The following is a 22,831-nucleotide window of genomic DNA, read 5'->3' as shown; positions in this document are numbered from 1 at the left end:
TCTGCCTTTGGCTCAGCTCATGATCTCAGGGTCCTGGGATGGAGCCATTGTGGGCTTCCTGCTTAGCTGCGAGTCTAGTTCTTCCCCCCCTCCCCCTCTGCCCCTCTCCCCTGCTCGTGCTCTCTCTTTCAAATAAATAAAATCTTAAAAATAATAAGTCAGAAAGAGAAGGTTTTAAAGATAAATGAAAGCAGAAAAGGAAGACATGATTCATTGGAAAAAGTGAAGGTCATTAAAGGCAGAAATCAAAAGAAATAAAGTAAGCAACATTCATTTGGGGAATATAAATAATAGTGAAAGGGAATAGAGGGGAAGGGAGAAGAAATAGGTAGGAAATATCAGAAAGGGAGACAGCACATGAGAGACTCCTAACTATGGGAAACGAACTAGGGGTGGTGGAAGGGAAGGAGGGCGGGGGATGGGGGTGACTGGGTGGCGGGCACTTAGGGGGGCACTTGACAGGATGAGCACTGGGTGTTATTCTGTATGTTGGCAAATTGAACACCAATAAAAAATAAATTTATTATTAAAAAAAAGAAAGTAAGCAACAAATATATTCGCTGATAAAAGCACAAATTAGGAAGAGTAAGAAATAAAGTCATTTAAATAAATAGAGGGGAGGCAAATAAGTCAGTGTAGATTATTGAAAGCATATAATTACCTGGGGCAATCTGTAGCTATTATATAGAGTTTGGATAGATTTTGTACTAATTAGAAGTAATGCTTTATAAAATGAATTCAGTACAGAGCTCTGCTTGCTGAACAACTGAATAAATACAAGTAATGGCTGAGAAACCTGAAAAACAAACAAGCATAGCTTGGCAAAAGCCTGTAGTGCTAAAGTCTGGGATAGTATGAGTATGTATTTCTGTTATTTCCCTAGGCAGGGAGGATATGAAACGCTATTAGTGATACAAAGAAAAATTAAACTGGGAAGCACTGAAGGAGCCCATAGGACATCTACAGTGAGGTTTAAATGTCCTCAGGAGAAAAGAGTAGCCACTAGAGTATAGGCAGCAGAGTGATCTAGCTGCTGAAAAGCAAAAGACTGTGTAAGAGAAGACCATTGCTTCTTTCTTTCTTTTTTTTTTTTTTTAAAGATTTTATTTATTTATTCATAAGAGACAGAGAGAGAGAGAGACGCAGAGACACAGGAGAGGGAGAAACAGGCTCCATGCAGGGAGCCCAACCTGGGACTCGATCCCGGGTCTCCAGGATCATGCTCTGGGTTGAAGGCGGCGCTAATCCACCACTGAGCCACCAGGGCTGCCCCATTGCTTATTTTTCTAATGACAGTTTCTGTAGAATGACTAAAATAAAAATAGGTTATACAGGGTTTTAAGCAACAGTGGCAGGTAAAAAATAAGAAAGTAACAAGAATTTGTTATGACTAGGTATTGAGCTAGATGAAAGATCAATTAAGATTATTTTTTTGCAATGGGTAAGCTTTAAAGGCAATATAGACTTTAACACAGCAACAACAAAAGTTACTGAGTATTATCTATTATACTCCAGAGACTGTAAGTTAGCCCCTTCCCCTACTACCACCCCAGGCTGAGTCTGATGTTTGGCATGTAGGATTTTCAAAATCAGAAGATTCCACATAAAATTTTAAATTTCCAGCTTTTCTTTAAAAATCAAGGCTCTGACCCCCTATGTCCACATCTCCAGACGGCAACAATCTGTCGAAGTAGAACAGGAATGTGCACTCAAGATCACCACATGCCCCACCACTCATCAAGTTAGACCAAATTTGGTCACATAGAGGCCCACGAGCTTTGAATATGTATCTACTACTTTTACTACTTTATAAGAGCTCTGGTTGACATCTTTTTTTTTTTTTTAACATCATCTCCATGATGTGAAATTCCTGTGATGTAATCAGAGATTTAAATAATTTTCAAAGGAGACTCAGAAAGGCTTTCCCCAAGGTAAAATTCTAGTAAGTTGTAGAACTGAATTTCTAATCCAGCCTTATGATTTGGAAATATAATTTCCCCTTCTGATCACTCTACTCTCAATATAATGCGAAGGTTCATAATTTGAACTCAAGTCACAATTCAGTTAAAAACAACAAAATCTTTTAAAGTACCTCATGATAAAATCTAAATCTATTTAGAATCTGAAATCATAATTTATGGTTAGACATATACCCATATACCCAAAGACTGTCTATCTGTGCCTATATGACTGTCTGTGCCTATATCTATTTCTATACCTATATAAACTCACATGTGTAAAAAAATTTAGTTTTAAAAGTGGAAAAGCTATACTTTCACCTTATGAAAATATACTATGTTACTAAGTAAATGAAAACAAAATAAAAATCCTAACCTTACAAAAATGTGAGGAATCATATTAAAAACTCACCCAATAAATTAATGCCATCATTTACAATGAGCTGTCCATGACGCAGGTAGTTCAAAATGGGTTCAAAGTACTCAGGACTTCGGTCAATTAAGAAAGCTCCTCTATGATCTTGCTTATTTCCCCAGACACCTGTGTCACCATTACAGCGAAGAGAACCCCCCCATAAATGAAAAACAAAGTTAGAAATTTAGGAAGAAAAATTGTATAGCATACTAGTTTTTTGCTCATGTAAAAATTATTGATACCATTAAAAAGTATAGGACAAGAGTTAAGTCAATATAACTACAAATAGGTTACACAAAATGTGGAAACAATGTGTTGCACTCACCTTTGTCCTTAAACATGTGGGCCAGCATACTGTCAGGTTCTTTATTCACTAAAGTGCTCCTAAGAATTCAGGGAAAAAAATTGATTTCTCCATTTGTCTTTATAAACAAACATATTTAAGTCAAGAGTATACTCGATCCCAGCTGCTCTCTCAAAAAGATGCATGCTATAACCTGGTAGGAGTGACGCTGGGAAACAAAAACGTGCAATAAGTTGCCATTTATCAAAATCCCTTCTAATCTGGCACTTCCTTTGATTCAAATATTGTTTTACGTTCCTTTAACTTAAATGCTAATCTAACCTTTTAGCAAGCTATTATATCACAATATGCTGACCTAAACTTACATTGTTCTTATCTTTAACATAAGCAGTTGTAGTTGCTACAAATTTCAGTACCATTAATTTTTACTTGCGTTGCACGTCTATTACCTGACATCTAAAAAACATGTTCTAAAACCTTAAAATACTGATACTTATCAAGCATGTTCATGCTTTTTGTGCTTTCTCTGGAATGACCTGTTTATCATTTTTCTACTCTTTAAAAAAACTTTCTAAAAAATGGTTCAAGATCAGACAGTTCATTTAAGCAGCACTGGAGTATCTTCCAAGGGAATTGGCAAAACTGAAGGAAACAACAAATACTACGTAGTGCCCCTAACACACACATGTGCACACTCTCACATGCACCTACCGTGTAGTTGTAAAGTACCGCCCTCCAACATTTAATGTCAGCCAGTCTGTGTGAGATCCTGACAACCCTTCAGGTAGTTTAGAATCTGTCTGAGGATCTAGAAATGATATGTAGAAAATAATAAAGAAATTAAGATTAGAGAATTGGGGAAGATGGCAATAAGCATAATTTTTTACACTTAAAAACACACGTAAAAGTATACCAGAGCTACTAGAGACCAATTGATAGCATTTAAAACAACACTGATAAGGTATTCCTACCAACACTGATGGGCAGAAGAGCAACGTGGTATAAGCATCTTTCAAGGAAGAAGCTGAGAGAAACAACAGAGTATGTGATGAACCTAAGAATCCCAAAGTATTTCATGCTGACTTCAAAGCTCAGAAAGTATATTTGAGAACAGGAGACTTAAAGTGGAAGGGGTATGTCCACTCCAATGGTGGGTGATGGAAGCAGTTTGCAGTAAGATCTTGGAAAGGCTAGACATGAACTCTCAAAACCCACCAGCCAAAACTCCCTTCCAGGACCAATACCAAGGATAAGATGTTGTTGGAAAAAGAACCCAAGTTGAACAGAACAAAGACAACAAAGACAAAAGAAAAAGGAGTCCAGATAAAAGTTAAAAAGGTCTAACACAATTGGAATATAGCAAAAGGGGACTTCCATATTTAATAATTCACACAAATGACAGAAAAGGGAACTTTAGAGCCATGAAATTGGAAAACTTTTCCTAAGTCAGCTCTCCCTTCTCAAGTTAAAGAAACTAATTTCACATTAAATGGGCAACTGCAAGAGAAAATCTCACACATTTTAAATAAAGCAATGAAAATGTGCCAGAAAGAAATGCCCACAAAATAAAAACTATAATCAAATATTCCAAACACGCTAAAAGTAAATATAAAATATGAAAGAACAACATAACCCAGAATTACAAAATTCACAAATGAGGTGAGAGAATTCAAGAGAGAACTAAAACTACAATGAAAACTCAATTCAGAAATGAAGATCAAACTACAAGAACACAGGAGAGAATAAACAGGTAACACCTTAAGGGAAAGAAACAATGAAAAAGAGGAAAGCTTGAAAAATCAGTAAGAAATGAAGGAAGAGATGAGAACGATTTCAGAGAAGATTTCTAATACGAAAACAAGTGTAGAAGATCCAACATACAAACAATAGGACTGAAAGGAGAAAATGAAAATAAGGGGACAAAGTAAATGCGTAATTTAAAGTTCAAGAAAACTTCCTGAAATTAAAAGACTTGCCAAGTACATATTGACAGGGTCCACCAGGTATCAGATAGAATCAGCCCAGAACACCCAAGATGAGTCTACTAAAACTACTGTTTTAAAAAAGAGGGCAGGGGACACCTAGGTGGCTTAGTGATTGAGCGTCTGCCTTCAGCTCAGGTCAAGATCCCAAGCTCCTGGGATCCAGTTCTGCGACGGGCTCCCTGCAGGGAGCCTGCATCTCCCTCTACCTGTGTCCCTGCCCCTCTCTCTCTGTGTCTCATTAATAAATAAATATTTAAAGTAAATAAAAAAGAGAGTAATCCTTTGAGTGACTTAGGAAAAATAATCATTATGAATGATCAGATTGTTTGGACATGGACATTTTATGCCAAAATAAGATGGAGTACAACATATTAAAGAGATTTAAAAAAGAAAATATGAACCAAGGATTTTAACAGCTTGAGGAATAACTGATACACAATAAACCATACATCATTAAAGTTTGCAATTTGTTCAGTTTTGACTGAACTTGTTCAGATTTTATATCTAGCCAAACTGATTCTCAAGTATAGAAACCACAAACTGTTATTAACGTGTGAATTGTCAGAGAACATTGTTCTCAGAAGTTCTTTGTAAAGATCTACTAGAGAAAAATTTTCCGACAACCACTGGAGGTGTCAACATAGGGATTGAGGGTATTAAATACACTTGAAAGAGTAAAGCTAAGTGACCGTTTAAAGAGAGAATATAGAGAATATAGTATATAATACCTATATAAGCTGATAACATAGAAACAATACCATTATTTTTTAAGTAACGGAAGAAAGGAATGAGCATATGCAAAAAATGTTTAACTGTCTTTAGCAATCATATCGGTACTGCCAAGTACTGGAATTGTTACTGACACTTTTATGTGTGTCTTGTGTGGGAGGATGTAATGAGTACTTATGTGACATAATTCCCTCATTCCCTATGACCCCAAAAATCAGAATTATTGATGTGGAAGAAAGGAGACATAGGTGTAAGACAGAAAAAGTTAAATAATAAAAGTTAAATAAAATCAGTTACAATCCTGATTATAAACCAAAGTATGAGTATGAACCCATGAGCTATTTTACCTATGTTATATATTATATAAAACTTATTATCATATAATTTACATTACACATAAATTTCATCTCTAGCTAGCTATGTATTTCCAACTCCTTCCACCAAAAAGCCTAGTAAAAATAATGAACCCAGTAGCAATGAGCCTGTCTGGCATCCAGACTGTTTTGAAATGATATTTCCTACTAAAAGAAATTAAGGCTTCTTGGAAAAAACATTGATCTGGGTCTGAAACAGGAGAAGTATAAGATGAACACCCTGTTATTCCAGACAGTAAGGAAGCTATAAAAGACCAGTGGGGTTATATCAAAAGGAGTTGAAGAGGTTTCGACCAGCCAAATGTAAAATAGTACGGGCATCAATAAACACAGAGCATGAAAACATATCAAATATTTTTAAATCCAAGCATTCATAACAATAAAAAAACATGAATTACTTTTTATTTTGTATGTGTGCACCAAACCAATTAAAGCGACCACTGCCTGCTAACTACTCTGTTAAGCTAATGGATAAAAGATGTGCTCATTGTTTTAAGGTAAGAGCATGTACTTCTAAGTTGGCAACTGCTCATGTGATGATCTTGAGAACTCCCTCCTCTCTCCAAATGCAATAACTGTGATGGCTTACACAAATTATTAAATATTCAGGGTCAGGCTGTATGGAGCTAAATACATCAAATACTCATTAAAGAACAGTGATATTATCTAAGCCTCATGTTTTCTTTTGAGATGCAGAATTGTATAAACTTTCTTCCAAATCAAAAGATACCATATGTGTATCTTGTATGTGGTTGATAACAAGTCATTTTGACTGATTTGATTCGACCACTGTGAATGACTGTCAAACACTAACTTGTGCAAGCACTACACACTTAAAAATCTGTAACCTAACACCTACAAGGAGAAAATATCAACACAAAAGTTGTAGTTTCCACAATTGGAATGACCCTATCATGTCATCTCTGATAAACGTGTGCACTTCCAGAGCATTTTAAAAGCAAGTAAAAGATGAGGTATCCATACTAAAATAGAATTCAAATTAAAACTTTACTTCGACAGACATACCCAGTTTAGAATCAAAAAGTTATGATGATCTGAGTGCTACCACAAGATCCTTGTCAATATTAAGCTTATTAGTAAGTGCATGTAAAATATTTTTTTCACTTTGGCAGATAAAATTGGCTTGTTAGGAAGTCACTTACCAATAAATGGTTCTCCTTCACACACAAACAAAACATCATCATCCCTGGGGAAATCAAAATTTAAAAGCCACCATCAAAATCCAGAAATCACATTAATTATCAGTTGACTAGAGGAGCTATACTTTAGAATTATGTAGAAGACAGATTTTGCTATTAATCTATATTGCAAAGACATTGACTAAGTGTCCAGTGCTTTGCTTAACTTCTTAACTGTCTTTGGATTTAAATTTAAATAAGATCTTGTACATGGAAGAACTTTTAAAATGGAAAATACAAAACAAAACCCACTATGCAAATTATGTGAATTCCACCTTTGTTTTTTTTAAAGATTTCATTCATTTATTCATGAGAGACACACAGAGAGAGGCTGAGACACAGGCAGAGGGAGAAGCAGGCTCCATGTAGGGAGTCCGATGTGGGACTTGATCCCAGGACCCCAGGATGACACCCTAGGCCGAAGGCAGGTGCTAAATCGCTGAGCTACCCAGGGATCCCCTAAATTCCACTTTCTTATCAATTGAGGAATGTACTTTTACACTCAAGGGATAGGATTAAAGCCATAGCCAACTCTTCTTTTTATACTTTAATTCTGTAACCCTAAATAAATTATTGGGATTTTCTTCTAAATTATCAGCTGCTCTGTGCTTTGGAAATAAAAATACATTTTCATGTTACATCTAGGAAGAATATAATTCCAAGTATAACTTTGTTATAAAAACTCTCTAGGAAAAAAAACAAAAACAAAAACCAAACTCACTAGGGACACCTGGGTGGCTCAGTGGTTGGGTGCCTGCCTTTGGCTCAGGGCATGATCCTGTGGGATCCAGGATCAAGTCCCACATCTGGCTCCTTGAGGGGAACCTGCTTTTCCCTCTGCCTGTGTCTCTGCCTCTCTCTGTGTCTCTCATAAATAAATAAATCTTAAACAAAACAAAACAAAACAAACACCCACCATACACTCAAAGGTCAAATGATTGCATGTAATCCAAAATTCTAGATTATCAGTGTATATTTTCCTCCCCTACCTCAACATATCTCACCATTAGTGTAAATAAATGATCAGAGATTATACTGTGAGCCACAAATTCTTAAACAGGGAGATATTTTCTAGTTCAGAAGGCTTCACTTCTGACCTATGTTGTAGAAACTTTTATTTCCTATAAGGCTTCACAGGAATACACTGAATGTTTCATAGAGGTAGTGTCTGGGTTAAGGAGAAATTTGGCTTGATGCAAAGCATCCAACAAGACTTAAATATCTATCGAAAGGAAAAGAAGCTGGGAGACAGATGCTGAAAAGCTAAGTTATTCTAATTGATTTGGATTTTAAAGCTGCATCTTTTAAGTCTGTAATCTCTTCTACTTGCTCACTATGCCAATTAACTTTTTAAGACTAGTATGAACATTTGTTTTCTTCTCATTAACATAAATCAACTACTAAACTGTATGACCCTGGTAAAACATTGAAATTCTCAGGTGTTTAATTTTCTCATTTATAAAATGAAGAGATTAGAAACGATTACCTTCAAAAGCAGTATATAATGTTGAAAGGTCATTCTGACCTGAGTTTAAACAAAAACTAAGCTCTGTATTAGTTTTGTATTAGCTATTGTAGTTTTGTATTAGCTATTACAATTTAGCACATCATTGTCTTCATATCATCAATTTAAAAAACCCCATGCTGGGGATCCCTGGGTGGCTCAGCGGTTTAGGGCCTGCCTTCGGCCCAGGGCATGATTCTGGAGTCCCAAGATCAAGTCCCACATTGGGCTCCCTGCATGGAGCCTGCTTCTCCCTCTGCCCGGTGTCTCTACCTCTCTCTCTCTCTCTCTGTGTCTCTCATGAATAAATAAAATTTTTAAAAAAATAAGAAAAAACCCCAGGCCTCCCCAATTAAATGAGGTGACTTTGGCAAAGCCAATACAACACAACTGGCAGAGTCAGCACTTAGTGTTCCCTTCCCATCTTCTTTCTTAAGCCTCTTCTTGCTCCAAAATTCTATGATCCTATGAGGATGGAATAAGGTGAACAAACAGTTGTTTTAAAGAGATATATCTACCTGGGATATTTAAAAAACAAAACCAAAACCCAATAAACAGAAAACCACTACTGTGGTGGATCACTGGTGAGTTAACCCTACTTAAAGCTCTACCTTATTTAGCAAGTTTTCACCAAAGTAGGTCATTGTGAGATTTATTAAAGTCACAGCATTCTTAGGTAATGAATTGAACAATAAGCAGTAACATATAAAAATTAAAGAGATCAATCATATTTCTAAATTAAAAAACGTATGTCTTCAGAATCAGAAATTCCAGAGGTTCTAGGCATCTGGATTTTGAAACATATCAATTGGATATTAGCTAAATCCAAATTATAAGCCAGTGGGAAAAGAGGTAGAAAAGACGTGGTGAAATTAATACCTGGAAGACACTTGGCAAATTGGTCATGTGACAAATTGATTTTTGGTGAACTGGCTTTGTGTCAATTAGTCATTTAGTAAATTAGCCTGCCTCTCTGTGAAGACTATTTTTGTAAGAAGTAGAGAAAAATTTATCTTACAAAAGCACATGTTCAGAAGCAATCAAATCATGAGTTAATGTATGTACATCAATTTTGTAATACCAAAATAAGTTATGCACTTCCACAGCATTTTAAAGGCATGTCTCATCCCAAATTGCATGTCTTATTAGATCCATCTCTAATAACATAAAGAAAAAATTCCTTATAGCCATGTATGAAATATGCAGAAAGATGATCAGAATATTGGAATGTACTACGGATTTTCTATCTTATAGAGTAAGTTCAAATTATTTAAATTCTAAAGAGCAAATTTTAGGCAATCATTTGCCAAAATTCTATATTCTTACCAGTAATTAAACTACTACTTAAGGGAAACAGCAGAGCACCAACATGTTGAGGGGACACTGTAGACAGCTTATAAAAAGGTGAAGGTTACCTGATCAAAGCAATATCATCAATCAGTCCACCTTTCCCATTATACACACTGGTGGCTTTTATGCCGAGTTTACTGCTGGCCACAGAAAGCAAATCAGATAAAGTTCCATATACAGCGACCACCTGTGAACACACCAGATTAACAACTTACATAATGAATTCATTATTTACAAATTATAAACCGCCAAACTACAATCAAAACTAAAAATGAGACTATCAAATAAAAGGAGATTTTGAGAGGTTTTTATATCTAATATTGCTGAAATCCAGAACTAGAGTGTAAGAAATGATCTCTGCACAAAAATAATCTACGGTCTTATATGTGTTAAATAATGCTCCCGTTCCAAAGACAGACCCACACTGGAATGCAGATTCTGACATTTTTCTATCTAGTGGACGAGATAAATTATCCTCTTTATGCTTCTGTTGCTTTAACCAGAAACCAGTAAGAATCACACCTACATGAGGTCATGAGGATGAAAGGAGTTAATGCATGGTAAGAGCTTAACAAAGCTTCTGAGACCTATTAAGTCTTTACAACGTTGCTTTTGTGTTATTCCTTTGTTATACATGCCTTACTTTAAAAACAGGAATGATTTACTGTTTATGATAACATTTACTACATCAGCTACCACCACATGAAAGGTAAGAACTTCCCACTTCACTTAATTCTTCTGTAATTACCTATATTATAAAAGCCAGATTTTAGCTAACATTCTAAATACAGCAAACAGCTGAGATGCAGTGAATTTTTCTCCTGCTTTATATCAGACACAGTCTGATACATGTATAAGCAATGCAAATGCTTAGGTAGGGGGCTGAGAATCTCTACATGTAGTTAAGTTTCTTTTTGCTCCAGTATAATTTTAACTATGGGTTCCCGGTGGCCCGGTGGCTGAGTTGTATAGTTGTGCTATTATCAGTTAGGCTCTCTAAAAATTATGAATAAAATGTAGATGAGGGGCTGAACATGAAGAATGAACAGCCAATCGACCTTCCACAGGATACTGGATCAAGGAGCCATATGAAATAAAAAAACAAGGCTGAATCTTTGTTTACCAGTGACTAGAGTTTAGTAGACTTTGAATTTTTTTAGTTAAATAAATGAAATGAAGAGCAGAGTATGAAGGGAATTGTTTGCTAATATAGAAATGTGCAAGAGTACTTATATTCCAATTGTTTTCTCTTGGACCATAAGGATAAAAGGACAGATACATATTGCAAGCTGGGGAGTTCTGGGGAAGGGTGGTAGGCAAGCACAATTTAAAGGGAAGTAGGTGGATTAAAAGTCAGGTACAATCCAAGTGTCCTTAAACAGATGAGTGGATAAGCAAAATGTGGTACATACACACAATGGAATATTATTCAGCTATTAAAAGGAATGAAATTCTCATACAAGCTACAACATAGACGAATCTTGAATCCATATGCTAAGTAAAATAAGGCAGGTACATAAAAAGGGCAAATATGTGATCCCACTTATATGATATAGGCAAATCATAGAGGCAGAAAGTAGAATAAAGATAATCAGGGTGAAGGGTGAACTGCAAAGTCATTGCTTAATGGGTAGTTTATATTTGGTATGATAAAGTTTTGGAAGTAGTGGTGAGGCTACACCGTAAATGTACTTAATGCCAAAGAATTGTATGCTTAAAAACGGCTACAATGGTAACTTTTTGTATATCTTGCCATGGTAAAAAATAATAATGCAAAGCACTAGGCACAGTGTCTTGACACAGCAAACATGCCATAAGTAACTGAAACCTGAATAAAATGTGTCTTCTATATTTCCTATCATTTTTTCACCTCTGTAATAGAGCCTGGAATTCTGTTACTACAGATACACGTTCCTGGGAGAAAAGGAAGAGAGAATACATAAGGCTTTATGTACAAGCAAACCCACTTGTGCTAAGGGAGAGGGTATGGAGAGAAAACAGAAAAGAATCCAAAGCATAGAAACACAAGAGACTGGGATCCCTGGGTGGCGCAGCGGTTTGGCGCCTGCCTTTGGCCCAGGGCGTGATCCCGGAGACCCGGGATCGAATCCCACGTCGGGCTCCCGGTGCATGGAGCCTGCTTCTGTCTCTGCCTCTCTCTCTCTGTGACTATCATAAATAAATAAAAAAATTAAAAAAAAATTAATCTTTATCGTGCATATGAGGTTTAATTGTTATATGTTAAACTCACTTTAGACCTCAAAGAGGCCAATCATTTGTAAAATGGTCATGCTAAGAAAGGCTATTTGCTTTATGTGTGGTATGCCCCCCAGGGTGGACCTGGGGTTCCCACATCACTGTGATTACCCAATTTAATAAAGGAGGCACTATACTTAGAATGGAAGCATTCTATAGAGTAAATTGAGAAATGCCTCTAGTCAAGTTAATGACCATCATAATATGCTACTATTAATCCTTTCTAAAGTTCAGACCCCAAGACAAGTGAAGACCATCAGTCAAATGGGACAGTAAATGTTTTACCATGTCTAAGAGGACAGATTAATTTAGTGAGTTTTAATTTGCCTTTAAACACCATTTTCAAATTGTAGCCTAGATAATTCAAATTTAAAAATTAAAACCCACACGTGTAGTATCTAAAGCATTTTTTCTTACATGCCCATGTTATCTGTTACCTAATACACTATCAATAAATACTTATTCAATTTATGCAAGCTGATTTACCCAACCAAACCACCAATCACAATTATTAAACACAGAATTCAATTTACTCTACCTACACTTTTAGTTTAATACATTTAAAATTGGGTGGGTGTTTTTTTTTTGGTGCAGGGTTTAAATTCCAGTTAATAGTTTAATATTAGTTTCAAGTGTACAATTAGTGATTCAACACTTGCACACAACGCTGGCTACTCATCACAGGTGCACCCCATAATCCCCATCACCTATTTAACCCATCTTCCCTCTCATCTGGCAAACCATCAGTTTATTTTCTATAGTTAAGAGTTTGTTTCTTGGCTTCTCTCCCCCCCCCACTTTTGTTCTTTGTTTTCTTAAATTCCACATATTTTTCAATTATTTTGTTCCTAAAAAAGATAACTAAACTCTAAGCTAAGAAGGCAAATATTAAAATAGTAAATATTAAAAAGTGTGAGAATATCAAGTGTTGAAGAGGATGCGGATCAGTGGCAAGGTTTATGCAATGCTAGTGGGATATAAATTACTGCAATGCCTCCAAAAACAACTTGACATTATAAAAAATTAAACATTAATGTACCCTAACAGCCAATACACTGGACTCTCGAATAATGCAGGCTTTTGGGCACCAACTCCCCCTTCCCTGAATAGTCAAAAATCCGCATATAATTTTTGACTCTTCAAACACTTAATAGCCTACTGTAAACCAGAAGCCTTACCAATAATATAAACAATATATATTTTGTATGTTATTCTATTTTTACAATAAAGTATGCTAAAGAAAATACATTCATAGGACTATAGTGTATTTATTGAAAAAGAAAATCTACACATAGTGGACCAATGTAGTTCAAATCCATGTTGTTCAAAGTGAACTGTTAGTACAACTTACATATATATTCATCAAAGCATTGGTTCTGAGAAATTTGGTCGCTAGACTGGCAGCATTAGGATCACCCAGAAATATGTCAGAAATTCAAATTCTTGGCCCCATCCCAAATCTACTGAATCTGAAGCTCTGGGGGTATGGCCCAGCAATGTGGTTTCTCAATTCCTCCAGCTGTTCCCAATGCATGCTAAAGTTTGCAATCCACTGCCCTAGAAAAATGCTTGCATGTGTGTACCAGGATACATACACAGGAACAGTCATAGCAACACTGTCAATTTAATAGCAAAATATAGAGAAATAACCCAAGTGTCCACTGACAGGAAGATAGATAAAATGGGATAGTACTTGTATACAATAAACTATTACAAAGCAGTGAAAAAAATTGAAGTATATAGAACATTATGGATGTAACCTTAGAAATATATTGAATGAAAAATGTAAGTCCAAAAAGATTATATATGACGCCAATTTAGGATATATCCCAAAGATGACAAAACAATATATAGGTTAGTTATACATATATATGTGGCCAAACTATTAAAGAAACATGGCAAAGAGGGATGCCTGGGTGGCTCAGTTGGTTGGGTGTCTGCCTTGGCTCAGGTCATGATCCTGGAGTGCTGGGATGGAGCCTGGCATCTGGCTCCTCACTCAGCGGGGAGTCTGCTTCTCCTTCTTCCTCTACCTCTCCCTCTTTCCCAAATAAATAAAACCTTAAAAAAAAAAAAAAAAAGAACCATGGCAAAGAAAACTACAGCATTCATGAAACTGGCTGATTTTATGGATAAGCAGGGGGATAGTAAAGTGGACAAGAACATTAAGTTTTGGTAATACACTTTTTCTTTCATTGTGTGGCAGGTTTACTGATACTTGGTATATTATTTTCCTCTTAATTTTTATATGTTTTAATATTCTTTATATGTATCAAATATGTTTTTTAAATGTTTAAAGTTGAAAAGCAAAGTTCCTATTAATGTTTACGTTTCAATAGGAAAAGATTGCATAGATTTTACTTTTCTTCAACTTAATGGATTCAAATCTGGATACTTAACACCAACAACGTATTTCTGACCTAATATGAAAGCCAGAAGAAAATAATTATGTCCTGGACAAAGAGTGTAAACATCAGTACAGAATTTTATTTCACATTCCATTATGTCTGCCGTAAGTATGGCATGGTTCCTCATACAAAGATGGTACTAAATTTCAGTATACAAAAGGTCTATGACTCGCACAGCCCATTGATAAATATTCTGAAGTTAAAAAGGCCAACTTCTATTCAAGATGTATAGAAATTTTGAATTGACATCAGGTTACTCAGAAGCCACTCACTACTGTCAGACATCTGAGTCTCATTTCAAATTCCTTAATGCTATTTACGGGAATATTAAAAAGAAAAAAATGAGAATTCTGAGGCATATGGAGAAATGATGAAAGGATACAACTGATTCTTTTGGAGCAACTAAAAAACCTAAAATTTGAAGATCCCAATTTTTTAGGATTATGGCCTTCAAATGTTTTAGACTGCATACTCCATCAGTAAAACATTTTTGGGCATGTGCTCAAACATTTGTGTGTTTATTTACTCATTTATAAAGTTTATGCCACAATTAGAAAAAAACAATACAATTTCCCAAATGAGGACTTTTATCAACTTAGAATATGGAACTGGCCAGTAAAAATCCCCTATTTACCATTAAATTTAGTGAAATGCTACCAAATATAAACTGATTTTAAACATTAAAAACAAACAAGAAAGCGGGATCCCTGGGTGGCGCAGCGGTTTGGCGCCTGCCTTTGGCCCAGGGCGCGATCCTGGAGACCCCGGATCGAATCCCACATCGGGCTCCCGGTGCATGGAGCCTGCTTCTCCCTCTGCCTGTGTCTCTGCCTCTCTCTCTCTCTCTGTCTCTGTGACTATCATAAATAAATAAAAATTAAAACAACAACAACAAAAAAAAACAAACAAGAAAGGAAAATAAAAACATCTCAAGTTGTCTTCATATGTTGGAAAATATTTTTAAACATCTTGCTACTTAGGATGACCTCATCCCACCACTGGCTAATGTTTCAAAGAACAATATGTACTTGGAGAGTAGTTTATTGTTAATAGTAGTTATTAAACAGGACTTCAAATAGTCTTCTTTAAAATTTGGTACTTTTGGAGGCAGCTGGGTGGCTCAGTCTGTTGAGTATCCAACTCTTGGTTTTGGCCCAGGTCATGATCTTAGGGTAGTGGGACTGAGCCCCAATTCCGGCTCCACACTCACTGGGGAGTCTGCTTGAAAGATTCTCTCCCTCTGTTCCTCCCCCACTTGTACATGTGCGCTCTCTCATAAATAGGTAAATCTTAAAAAAAAAAAAAAAAAGGTACTTTTTGATTTCTCAGATCCAGATATCCATTTCTTTTAAGTTTTAATTTTATTATTTTTTTAAAAAATTTTTTATTTGTTCATGAAAGACACAGAGAGAGGGGGACCAGGCAGAGACACAGGCAGAGGGAGACGCAGGCTCCATGTGGGGAGCCTGATGTGGGACTTGATCCTGGGTCTCCAGGATCACACCCTGGGCTAAAGGCGGTGCTAAACCACTGAGCCACCCGGGCTGCCCTATTTTTTAATTTTTTAAAAAGATTTTGAGAGAGAGCAGGAGCAGAGGGAGAGGGAGAAGCAGGCTCCCGGCTGAACAGGGAGACCAATACATGGCTCTAACCCAGGGTCCTGGGGTCATGACCTAAGCTGAAGGCAGCAGGTTAGCTGACAGAGCCACCCAGGCACCCCCCATTTTTTTTTAAATCTCATAGTTTATTTTTGGAGAAGTGGCAGCTCTGCCATTTTCTTACTGCTTACTTGTGTTCACATAACAGTCTTCAGTCTGCAGCTTCTTAAAGCCACTTGGCATTTTGGTGAAGGTTAATTTAGTTAAAACTGGATAATTCAAATCTTAACATGCACTTGCATAATTCAGTAGGTCATAATTCAGAACCAACCAGTGAAGTAGTTTTCTCATGTGAACAGACTCCCTTCTCTCAGTAGACCTGAGGCTACTAAGTAGCCTACAGGCTACACATTGAGTAATTGAAAGCACTTGTGTCTTTATGGACTGAAAAACCACATTTTAAAATGATTTTAGATTTCTAAGTAAAAATATAAAAAGTGTATTTCTTCTTAAACTCTACTGGGTCCTCTTGCACACCCTCTGTGGTGTACTATTGCACCATGGAAAGCACGGGTTTAGAAAATGCACAGCCCTCTCTACAACACCGAAGCATGCACTAGTTACACTTATGTTTATTCAGTATACAGAAAAGTCACGGAAAGCATATGATGTAGTTCCCTGCAGTATCTCTGTGTCTCTCCAAGCCCAGGCTTTATGGCCCAGTCTGGCAACCACTGAAGAAGCATTACAGGAGGGAAACCTATTTGACAAAACGGATACTCATCTTTTGACGAAGAAGAAAAATCAGAAGCTTGGTCAAGAAGGGATAATGGAAGTGACAGATATCCCAATATCAAACTCTAATGGTAGTGCTCTGTTTCAGCATATTTTTCATGAACGTCATGTCATGATCATGCCAATTCTGGCTTAGTCATGTTATTTATACAAACATGTAACCTGTTATGTATTATTCTGGACTCTTGTCACACAAGAGTAATTAGAGTACATATATATATTTTTTAATCAGCTGGAAAAAGAGGAAAGGAAACAGAACTTTGGCATAGAGTATGTTTTCTGAGTAGTAAGAATTATAGTATGACTTGTTTTTACTATTATTGAATCATACTAGTAATTTTCCAGCTTGGATTTTTTTTTTTTAAGATTTTATTTATTCATGAGAGACACAGAGAGAGAAACAGAGGCAGAGACATAGGCAGAGAGAGAAGCAGGCTCCATGCAGGGAGCCCGACATGGGACTCGATCCTGGGTCTCCTCCAGGATCAGGCCCTGGGCTGAAGGCTGCGCTAAACCATTGAGCTACCAGGGCTGCCCCAGCTTGGATCTTCATATGATCTTTACTACTAGTATAAACATATTTATCTTTATTTACTTGCGATGTAATTTTCCCAATCTTTTGAGATTCCCTAGAAAATATTTTTAAAACAAGTACAACTTTTTTTTTAAACAAGTACAATTTTATTTAAAAAACGGCTAACCTAACCTAGTCAAGACCAGATACTTTAAAAAATATATATATGGTAAGACTAACACAGCCAAGCTTTGAAAGAACAAAATTCAGTGGTTTCAGAGGAGATTTAGCGCATAGTCAAATATCTATGACTTAGTCCAAACATCTTGTCTTTTAGAGAGGAACAAAGAGATGCTGGATAAAAATGTCAAAGGTCTGTTTTTGAGAACATATTACAACCGTCTGGATATACGAAGTTTTTTTTTTGTTTTTCTCCCAGTACCAATAAGTTTTAGATTATTAGCAGCTAACGATACAGGTTTAGAAAACGCTGATGTCAGAAGTCAGTCTTCAGAAGTCTATTTTGAAGTAACATTTATGAAAACTCAAGAACTTGAATACACGCCAGTCGTTCTTAAGGTTATTAGATCTCCACACTCAGAAACATCAGAAAATTATAGTCAACACACTAGACCGTGGTTCAAATTTTTGGAGCAGATTTATTTAAAATCTCAGAGTAGCTGGAGAGCCTTTTTTTTTTTTTTTTTTTCTAAAATACTGGGGCACAATTACACTATTTAAAGACGTACTGTTTCCAAACTTTGCGGGAAATAAAGTACTGTATTCTGGCCAATACTCCAGTGAGGCCAATTTACCTTCACCTTAGCCTGTAAGGCACAGTCCTTTGTAGATGTCATTTAGCCACATCATAAACGTCTGCTTTGGACAGTCAAATTTTCCAAAGGGAGCCGAACTTTCATGGGTGGGGCAAGAGACTCGAGAAGGAACAGGATTCGTTTTGGCTGGCTTCAGCCTTGGAGGGGGGGGCGGGCAAATATTTGGTACCACACCCTCAACAAAGGCCTAACACAGCAACGAGTCGTGTCCAATCAACCCACTTCTGGTCTACTTCTACTGTGACAATCCCTAGAGAACTAAAAAAAAAAAAAAAAAAAAAAACGAGGCGAAATAGAAAAGTGAGCACGTTAAGTTTGGCGGCGGCGGGGCTGAGGGCGCCCAGAGGACGGAGGTGGGAACACCGTCAAGGAAACGTCCCTCATCCTCATTCTGCTATTGCACCTAGGGTAGAAGAATACCGTGCCCCCCCCCCCCCCCAAATAAAGCCTCCTCCTTCTACCTTCCGCGTCTGCCTCGGTCGCTCACCTCTCACTTTCTGGAGCAGAGCATTACTCAGCACGAAGGTGGCAGCGAGCGGGCGCCCTCCTGGAGCCGGGGGCGGGCGGGGGCGGCGGGGTCGCCGGGGGTCGCCGGGGGCGAGGCGCCAAGGGGGGCGGCGGCCCGCCCCCGCCCCCGCGCTGCAGGACGCGCACCTGGACGTGGGAGCCGCTCGGCACGAGCTGACCCGCCGCGGCCCCGGGGGCGGCGGGGGCGGCGGCGGGGGCGCCGAGGGGCGGGCTGGGGCCGGCAGCCCCGCGGGCGGGGAGGAGGCCGCGCGGACCCGCCGCTCCCGTCGCGGGCGCCCCCCGCCGCGGCGCACGCCCACCGCCCAGCCCCTCTCCCCAACTTCAGCCTCTGCCCCGCCGGCCCGCCCGGGCTGCGCCGCCCTCTCCCGGGGCTGGCGGCCCGCCTCCTCCCGACCCCCTTACCTTTCCATTCTTGGGGCTGCCGTTTAGGAACAGGGTCACCCGCCTCATCGCGCTGCCCCCACTGGGTCCTGAGTGAGTCGCCGCCACCCTCCCACCTGGCTCTCCTCCCACCTTCTTCTTCTCCCGCCCTTCCCCTCCCTCCACCCACGCGGACTCTCCTCCCTTCGCCACCTTCCTTCTCTTAGGGAGACACACTAGCACGCACTCCCGGTCCCACACCCCTGGTTCGGCCGGTCCTCCTTCCCACCCCGCCCCTGGGCTGCTCAGCCAGCCTGGGACCCTTCCCCCACCTCTCCCGGACTGACTCTAAGCTCCACCAATCAAGCGGCAGCTCCGGCCAGGACTCAGCCAATCACCGCCCTGCATTGGGTGGGCTCATCCTAACCCAGCCCAGGTGGAGGGAGGGAAGAGAGGTTGCTGCCTCGCAGACGGGAAGGGTTATCAGCCAATCAGCACAACCTGCAGCCGAGCGGCGCCTCGAGGCGTTACTGAGCACGCGCAAACCCAACGCCAGGTAGCGCTCATCTGCATAGGGGGCGGGGCTGGGGGGAAAGAGGTGGAGCGCGGGCGGGGACGCACACGAGTCGCGGTGGCCGCTGCCCACTCTCGGGAACCGCGGACGAAACGGCTGCCGTCGGGACTGGCTGATTGGGCAAGAGCCCGCCCGTCGTTCTGCCAGGATTGGCCCAATGATTCTTTTCGAAGTTCGCAGCGTCCAATTGAAAAGCGGGGGGGGCGGGGCTAAAGGCCTAACCGAAGGGTGCCTCCGCGAGACTCTCACGGGAAGTAGTCCCCCGGGTGCGGGGGAGCAGTCGCGGCTCTGCGGTCGGTGCGACCCCCCGCTAGCGGGGGCCTCTCTGGAGCTCACGAAGCCCCTCCGGGTGCCGGGGCGACGAGGTAGAGGCCCGGGAGAGTGCGGGGTGCGCGTGGACACGTGTGAACAGAGGCGGCGTAGAGATCCGTGGGGGCAACGCCGGGGCCAGGGGGCGGGGCTGGCGATTTGAATCAGGCGGCGGGCGGCGAAGGCGGCGGCGGCGAAGGCGAAGGTCGGGAGCGGGCGGCGGGGGTCGGGGGGTCGGGGTTCCCCGGGCCTGACGAGGCAGCCTCTGGCGTCCGGGAGTCGCCTTCTCGAGCGACCCGTCAGCGGCTGCTCGACACTCAGCCTGCGGTGGAGCGTTGCGGATAAGCCCGGTGGGAGCAGGGCCGGGCTGCGGGAGTGAGAGGTAGGGCGGCCCGGAGGGCGTTTCTCCGGAGCGTGGTCTTCCTCACTCGGCTCCTCTTGCGGCCTGAGCCCGGTCCCCCGCGTGCTTTCTAAAGTGCACATCGCCTGGAGCCCGGCCAGACCTACTCCGTGGGAATCCGCAAAGCTGGGCCTTTAACAGAATCCCTAGTCGATGCAGATGCTCGCCAAGGCTGAAAAGCCATGACTTCTAGTGTGGGGTCTGCTTTGTTTGATCCCCAACAGCAGTTTCCTCCATTTCTCTCTCTCTCTCTCTCTTTTTTTTTTTTTAAGTTCTCAAGACACCCTCTCGACGTCTCTTCTCATGCCTATATAGGTTGTGTTAGGATTTAGTCTTGATCGAATCACGTTAATGTCGGAATGGGGTTATTTCTTTCTTTCTTTTTTTTTTTTTTTTCAGATGGATACCAACTCAAAGGACAGTAGTGAGCCTCTTGAGACCGAGGAGGCTGCTATTCGTGATGCTGGTATGTAGTGATCTCTTGCCTCCTTGTGAAATGTAAGGATTAGGCGTTTGTTTTCCTAATGATGTTTAGCCCTCACCGTATGTTGTCAGTTGCAGAAGATACCTCTATCATTTTGGGGAGTGGGAGTCTTGTAACTCCTCAGAAGCATACACCTGATGTGTTTCCTAGTGATTGCACAGCAGATACTTTCAAGACTCCTTTGGACTTTTCCACGGTAACAGTAGAGCAATTGGGAATTACGCCTGAAAGCTTTGTAAAGAACTCTTCAGGTAAGACAGGTTGTCATTCTGTTGCGGTGCTTTTAAGCTTCAAAAATGACTTTAATATAGCTCAGTTTTGTTCATCTGCTCTATCTCATTACTTTGACGCTGCAAACGTTTGATTAGGGAGATTTCTGTGAACATGTGCAGTGCACCTAACATATAGCAGAATACCAGGTCCCCAAGGGCACTCAGAGCGATAAGGTTGAGAAGTGTGCTCAGTTTCCCAGACTGGAAAAGAATCCATACGCGAGTCACTTTTTGACCTCACACTTGGGATTAGGACTCTGTATACTCTAGTGATAAATTTTATACTTACAAATGACAAAAATAAGGGAAAGGAGAAGAGCAGTTAAGAAAGATTGGGGTATGCCTCTCTGAAAATCACGAACAGAAAATTCACTGGGGCTCATCTTCAAGGAGTAGAGGTGAAATTCACCCGTGACGTCTGATTTAGCTAGAGATGAAACAAACGTGGAAATGGAATTAAATTGGAGAACAGCCTTAAGAAATGGAGGCTGATAGAAGGCTGGAAAGTTAGAGGACCCTAGATTAGATAATGCATGATTTGGACAACACCACAGTGACATGCCATTCTGTGTTCCCTTGTCAAGAACATTATTCATAAGCCTTAAAAACAAACAAACAAGGGAAGCCTGGGTGGCTCAGCAGTTGAGCCATCTGCCTTTGGCTCAGGGCATGATTCCAAAGGTTCAGGATCGGGCTTCCTGCATAGAGCCTACTTTTCCCTCTGCCTCTCTGTCTCACAAATAAAAAAATAAAATCTTAAAACAAAACAAAACAAAACAAAAAAAACTTGGAATTATTTTGTGCTCATCAGCATATGGCCAGAATTCAGTGTAGTGTGCAGAAGGTAGATTGCTATCTCAGAGAAACAAATTACCTTGAAGAATTGAGAACATGAGGGTACATGTGCCTAAGTGCGAGTTTTCCTCTCAGTTCTTGGGGATAAGATGAACTAATTCAGAAAAAAGAGAAGTTCTTGGTCCAGAGCAAGCCGTTACCCATCCCTGTGAGCAGGACATATGAAACAAAGATGAGAACTATTAAAATGTATTCACATGTTCATTCCACAACTATCTGATCAATGCTTTGTGCTAGACACTTTCAGAAGTGTGGAATAAATCAATTGACAGCCCTATTCAATTTCTTGTTTGTAAATAATATTGCCTGTAATTCTCTATTTAGATTTCTGTAATAGGTGTTTATCATGTTCTCTCTTTGGCTGGTATGTTACAGAAAATTCAGTACATGATTACTGATGATTGCCTTGTTTTGTTCCAATTTAAATGAGAATTTTCGTTATAGGAAAGTCATCATCCTACCTTAAAAAATCCAGACGACGCTCTACAATTGGTGCCCGGGGCTCCCCTGAGACAAACCATCTTATCCGTTTCATTGCTCAGCAGCGGAGTTTAAAGAATGCAGAGAAATCCCCTTTGACACAGAATTCCCCTTTTCTGGTAAGATACTCTTCTAATACTCTTCTAAGTTCAGTCATGAATTCTTGGAGGGAGAATGTTTCATTTTGTTACAAAGCTTTCTTAAGGTGTTTCCACCTTCTTGTGCATCTCATCCCTTTTGGATCTGGAGAAATATTTTCTCTGTCTTACAGAGAGTGTTGAGTTAGCGTTTATGGTGAGGTTGAATATGGCCATGTTAAGAATTAGGAAATCCTGGATAGAAAT

General features: G+C 39.8%; 2 protein-coding genes across 8 annotated transcripts in view; one reads left to right on the top strand and one right to left on the bottom strand.

Moving 5' to 3' along the window:
- Nucleotides 1-19,390, bottom strand: part of KCTD9 (potassium channel tetramerization domain containing 9) — a 38,234-nt gene extending 18,844 nt beyond the window's left edge. The window contains exons 1-6 of the mRNA XM_025463069.3: nt 19,156-19,390; nt 9,884-10,005; nt 6,929-6,972; nt 3,389-3,485; nt 2,699-2,757; nt 2,371-2,499 (exon numbers count right to left, since the gene is read on the bottom strand). Of these exons, the coding sequence (XP_025318854.1) occupies nt 2,371-2,499; nt 2,699-2,757; nt 3,389-3,485; nt 6,929-6,972; nt 9,884-10,005; nt 19,156-19,203 (499 nt within the window). The 5' untranslated portion in view covers nt 19,204-19,390. The remainder of the gene's footprint in view (nt 1-2,370; nt 2,500-2,698; nt 2,758-3,388; nt 3,486-6,928; nt 6,973-9,883; nt 10,006-19,155) is intronic.
- CDCA2 (cell division cycle associated 2) overlaps nt 19,386-22,831 on the top strand; it is a 53,773-nt gene continuing 50,327 nt past the window's right edge. For 2 of the 7 annotated variants that reach the window (XM_025463065.3, XM_025463057.3), the window contains exons 1-4: nt 19,386-19,669; nt 20,796-20,862; nt 20,952-21,131; nt 22,452-22,606. In XM_025463065.3, the coding sequence (XP_025318850.1) occupies nt 20,796-20,862; nt 20,952-21,131; nt 22,452-22,606 (402 nt within the window). In that variant the 5' untranslated portion in view covers nt 19,386-19,669. Of the gene's footprint in view, nt 19,670-19,908; nt 20,053-20,259; nt 20,379-20,795; nt 20,863-20,951; nt 21,132-22,451; nt 22,607-22,831 lie in introns of those variants that run through there. The other 5 variants (XM_025463061.3, XM_025463062.3, XM_025463058.3 and 2 more) reach the window with 5 other exon arrangements.

The sequence above is a fragment of the Canis lupus genome, chromosome 25 (assembly GCF_003254725.2).
Source record: "Canis lupus dingo isolate Sandy chromosome 25, ASM325472v2, whole genome shotgun sequence".
NCBI classification, from domain to species: domain Eukaryota; kingdom Metazoa; phylum Chordata; class Mammalia; order Carnivora; family Canidae; genus Canis; species Canis lupus.
Note: the sequence above shows the minus strand (reverse complement) of the source record. Positions and strands in the feature narration are given on the sequence as shown.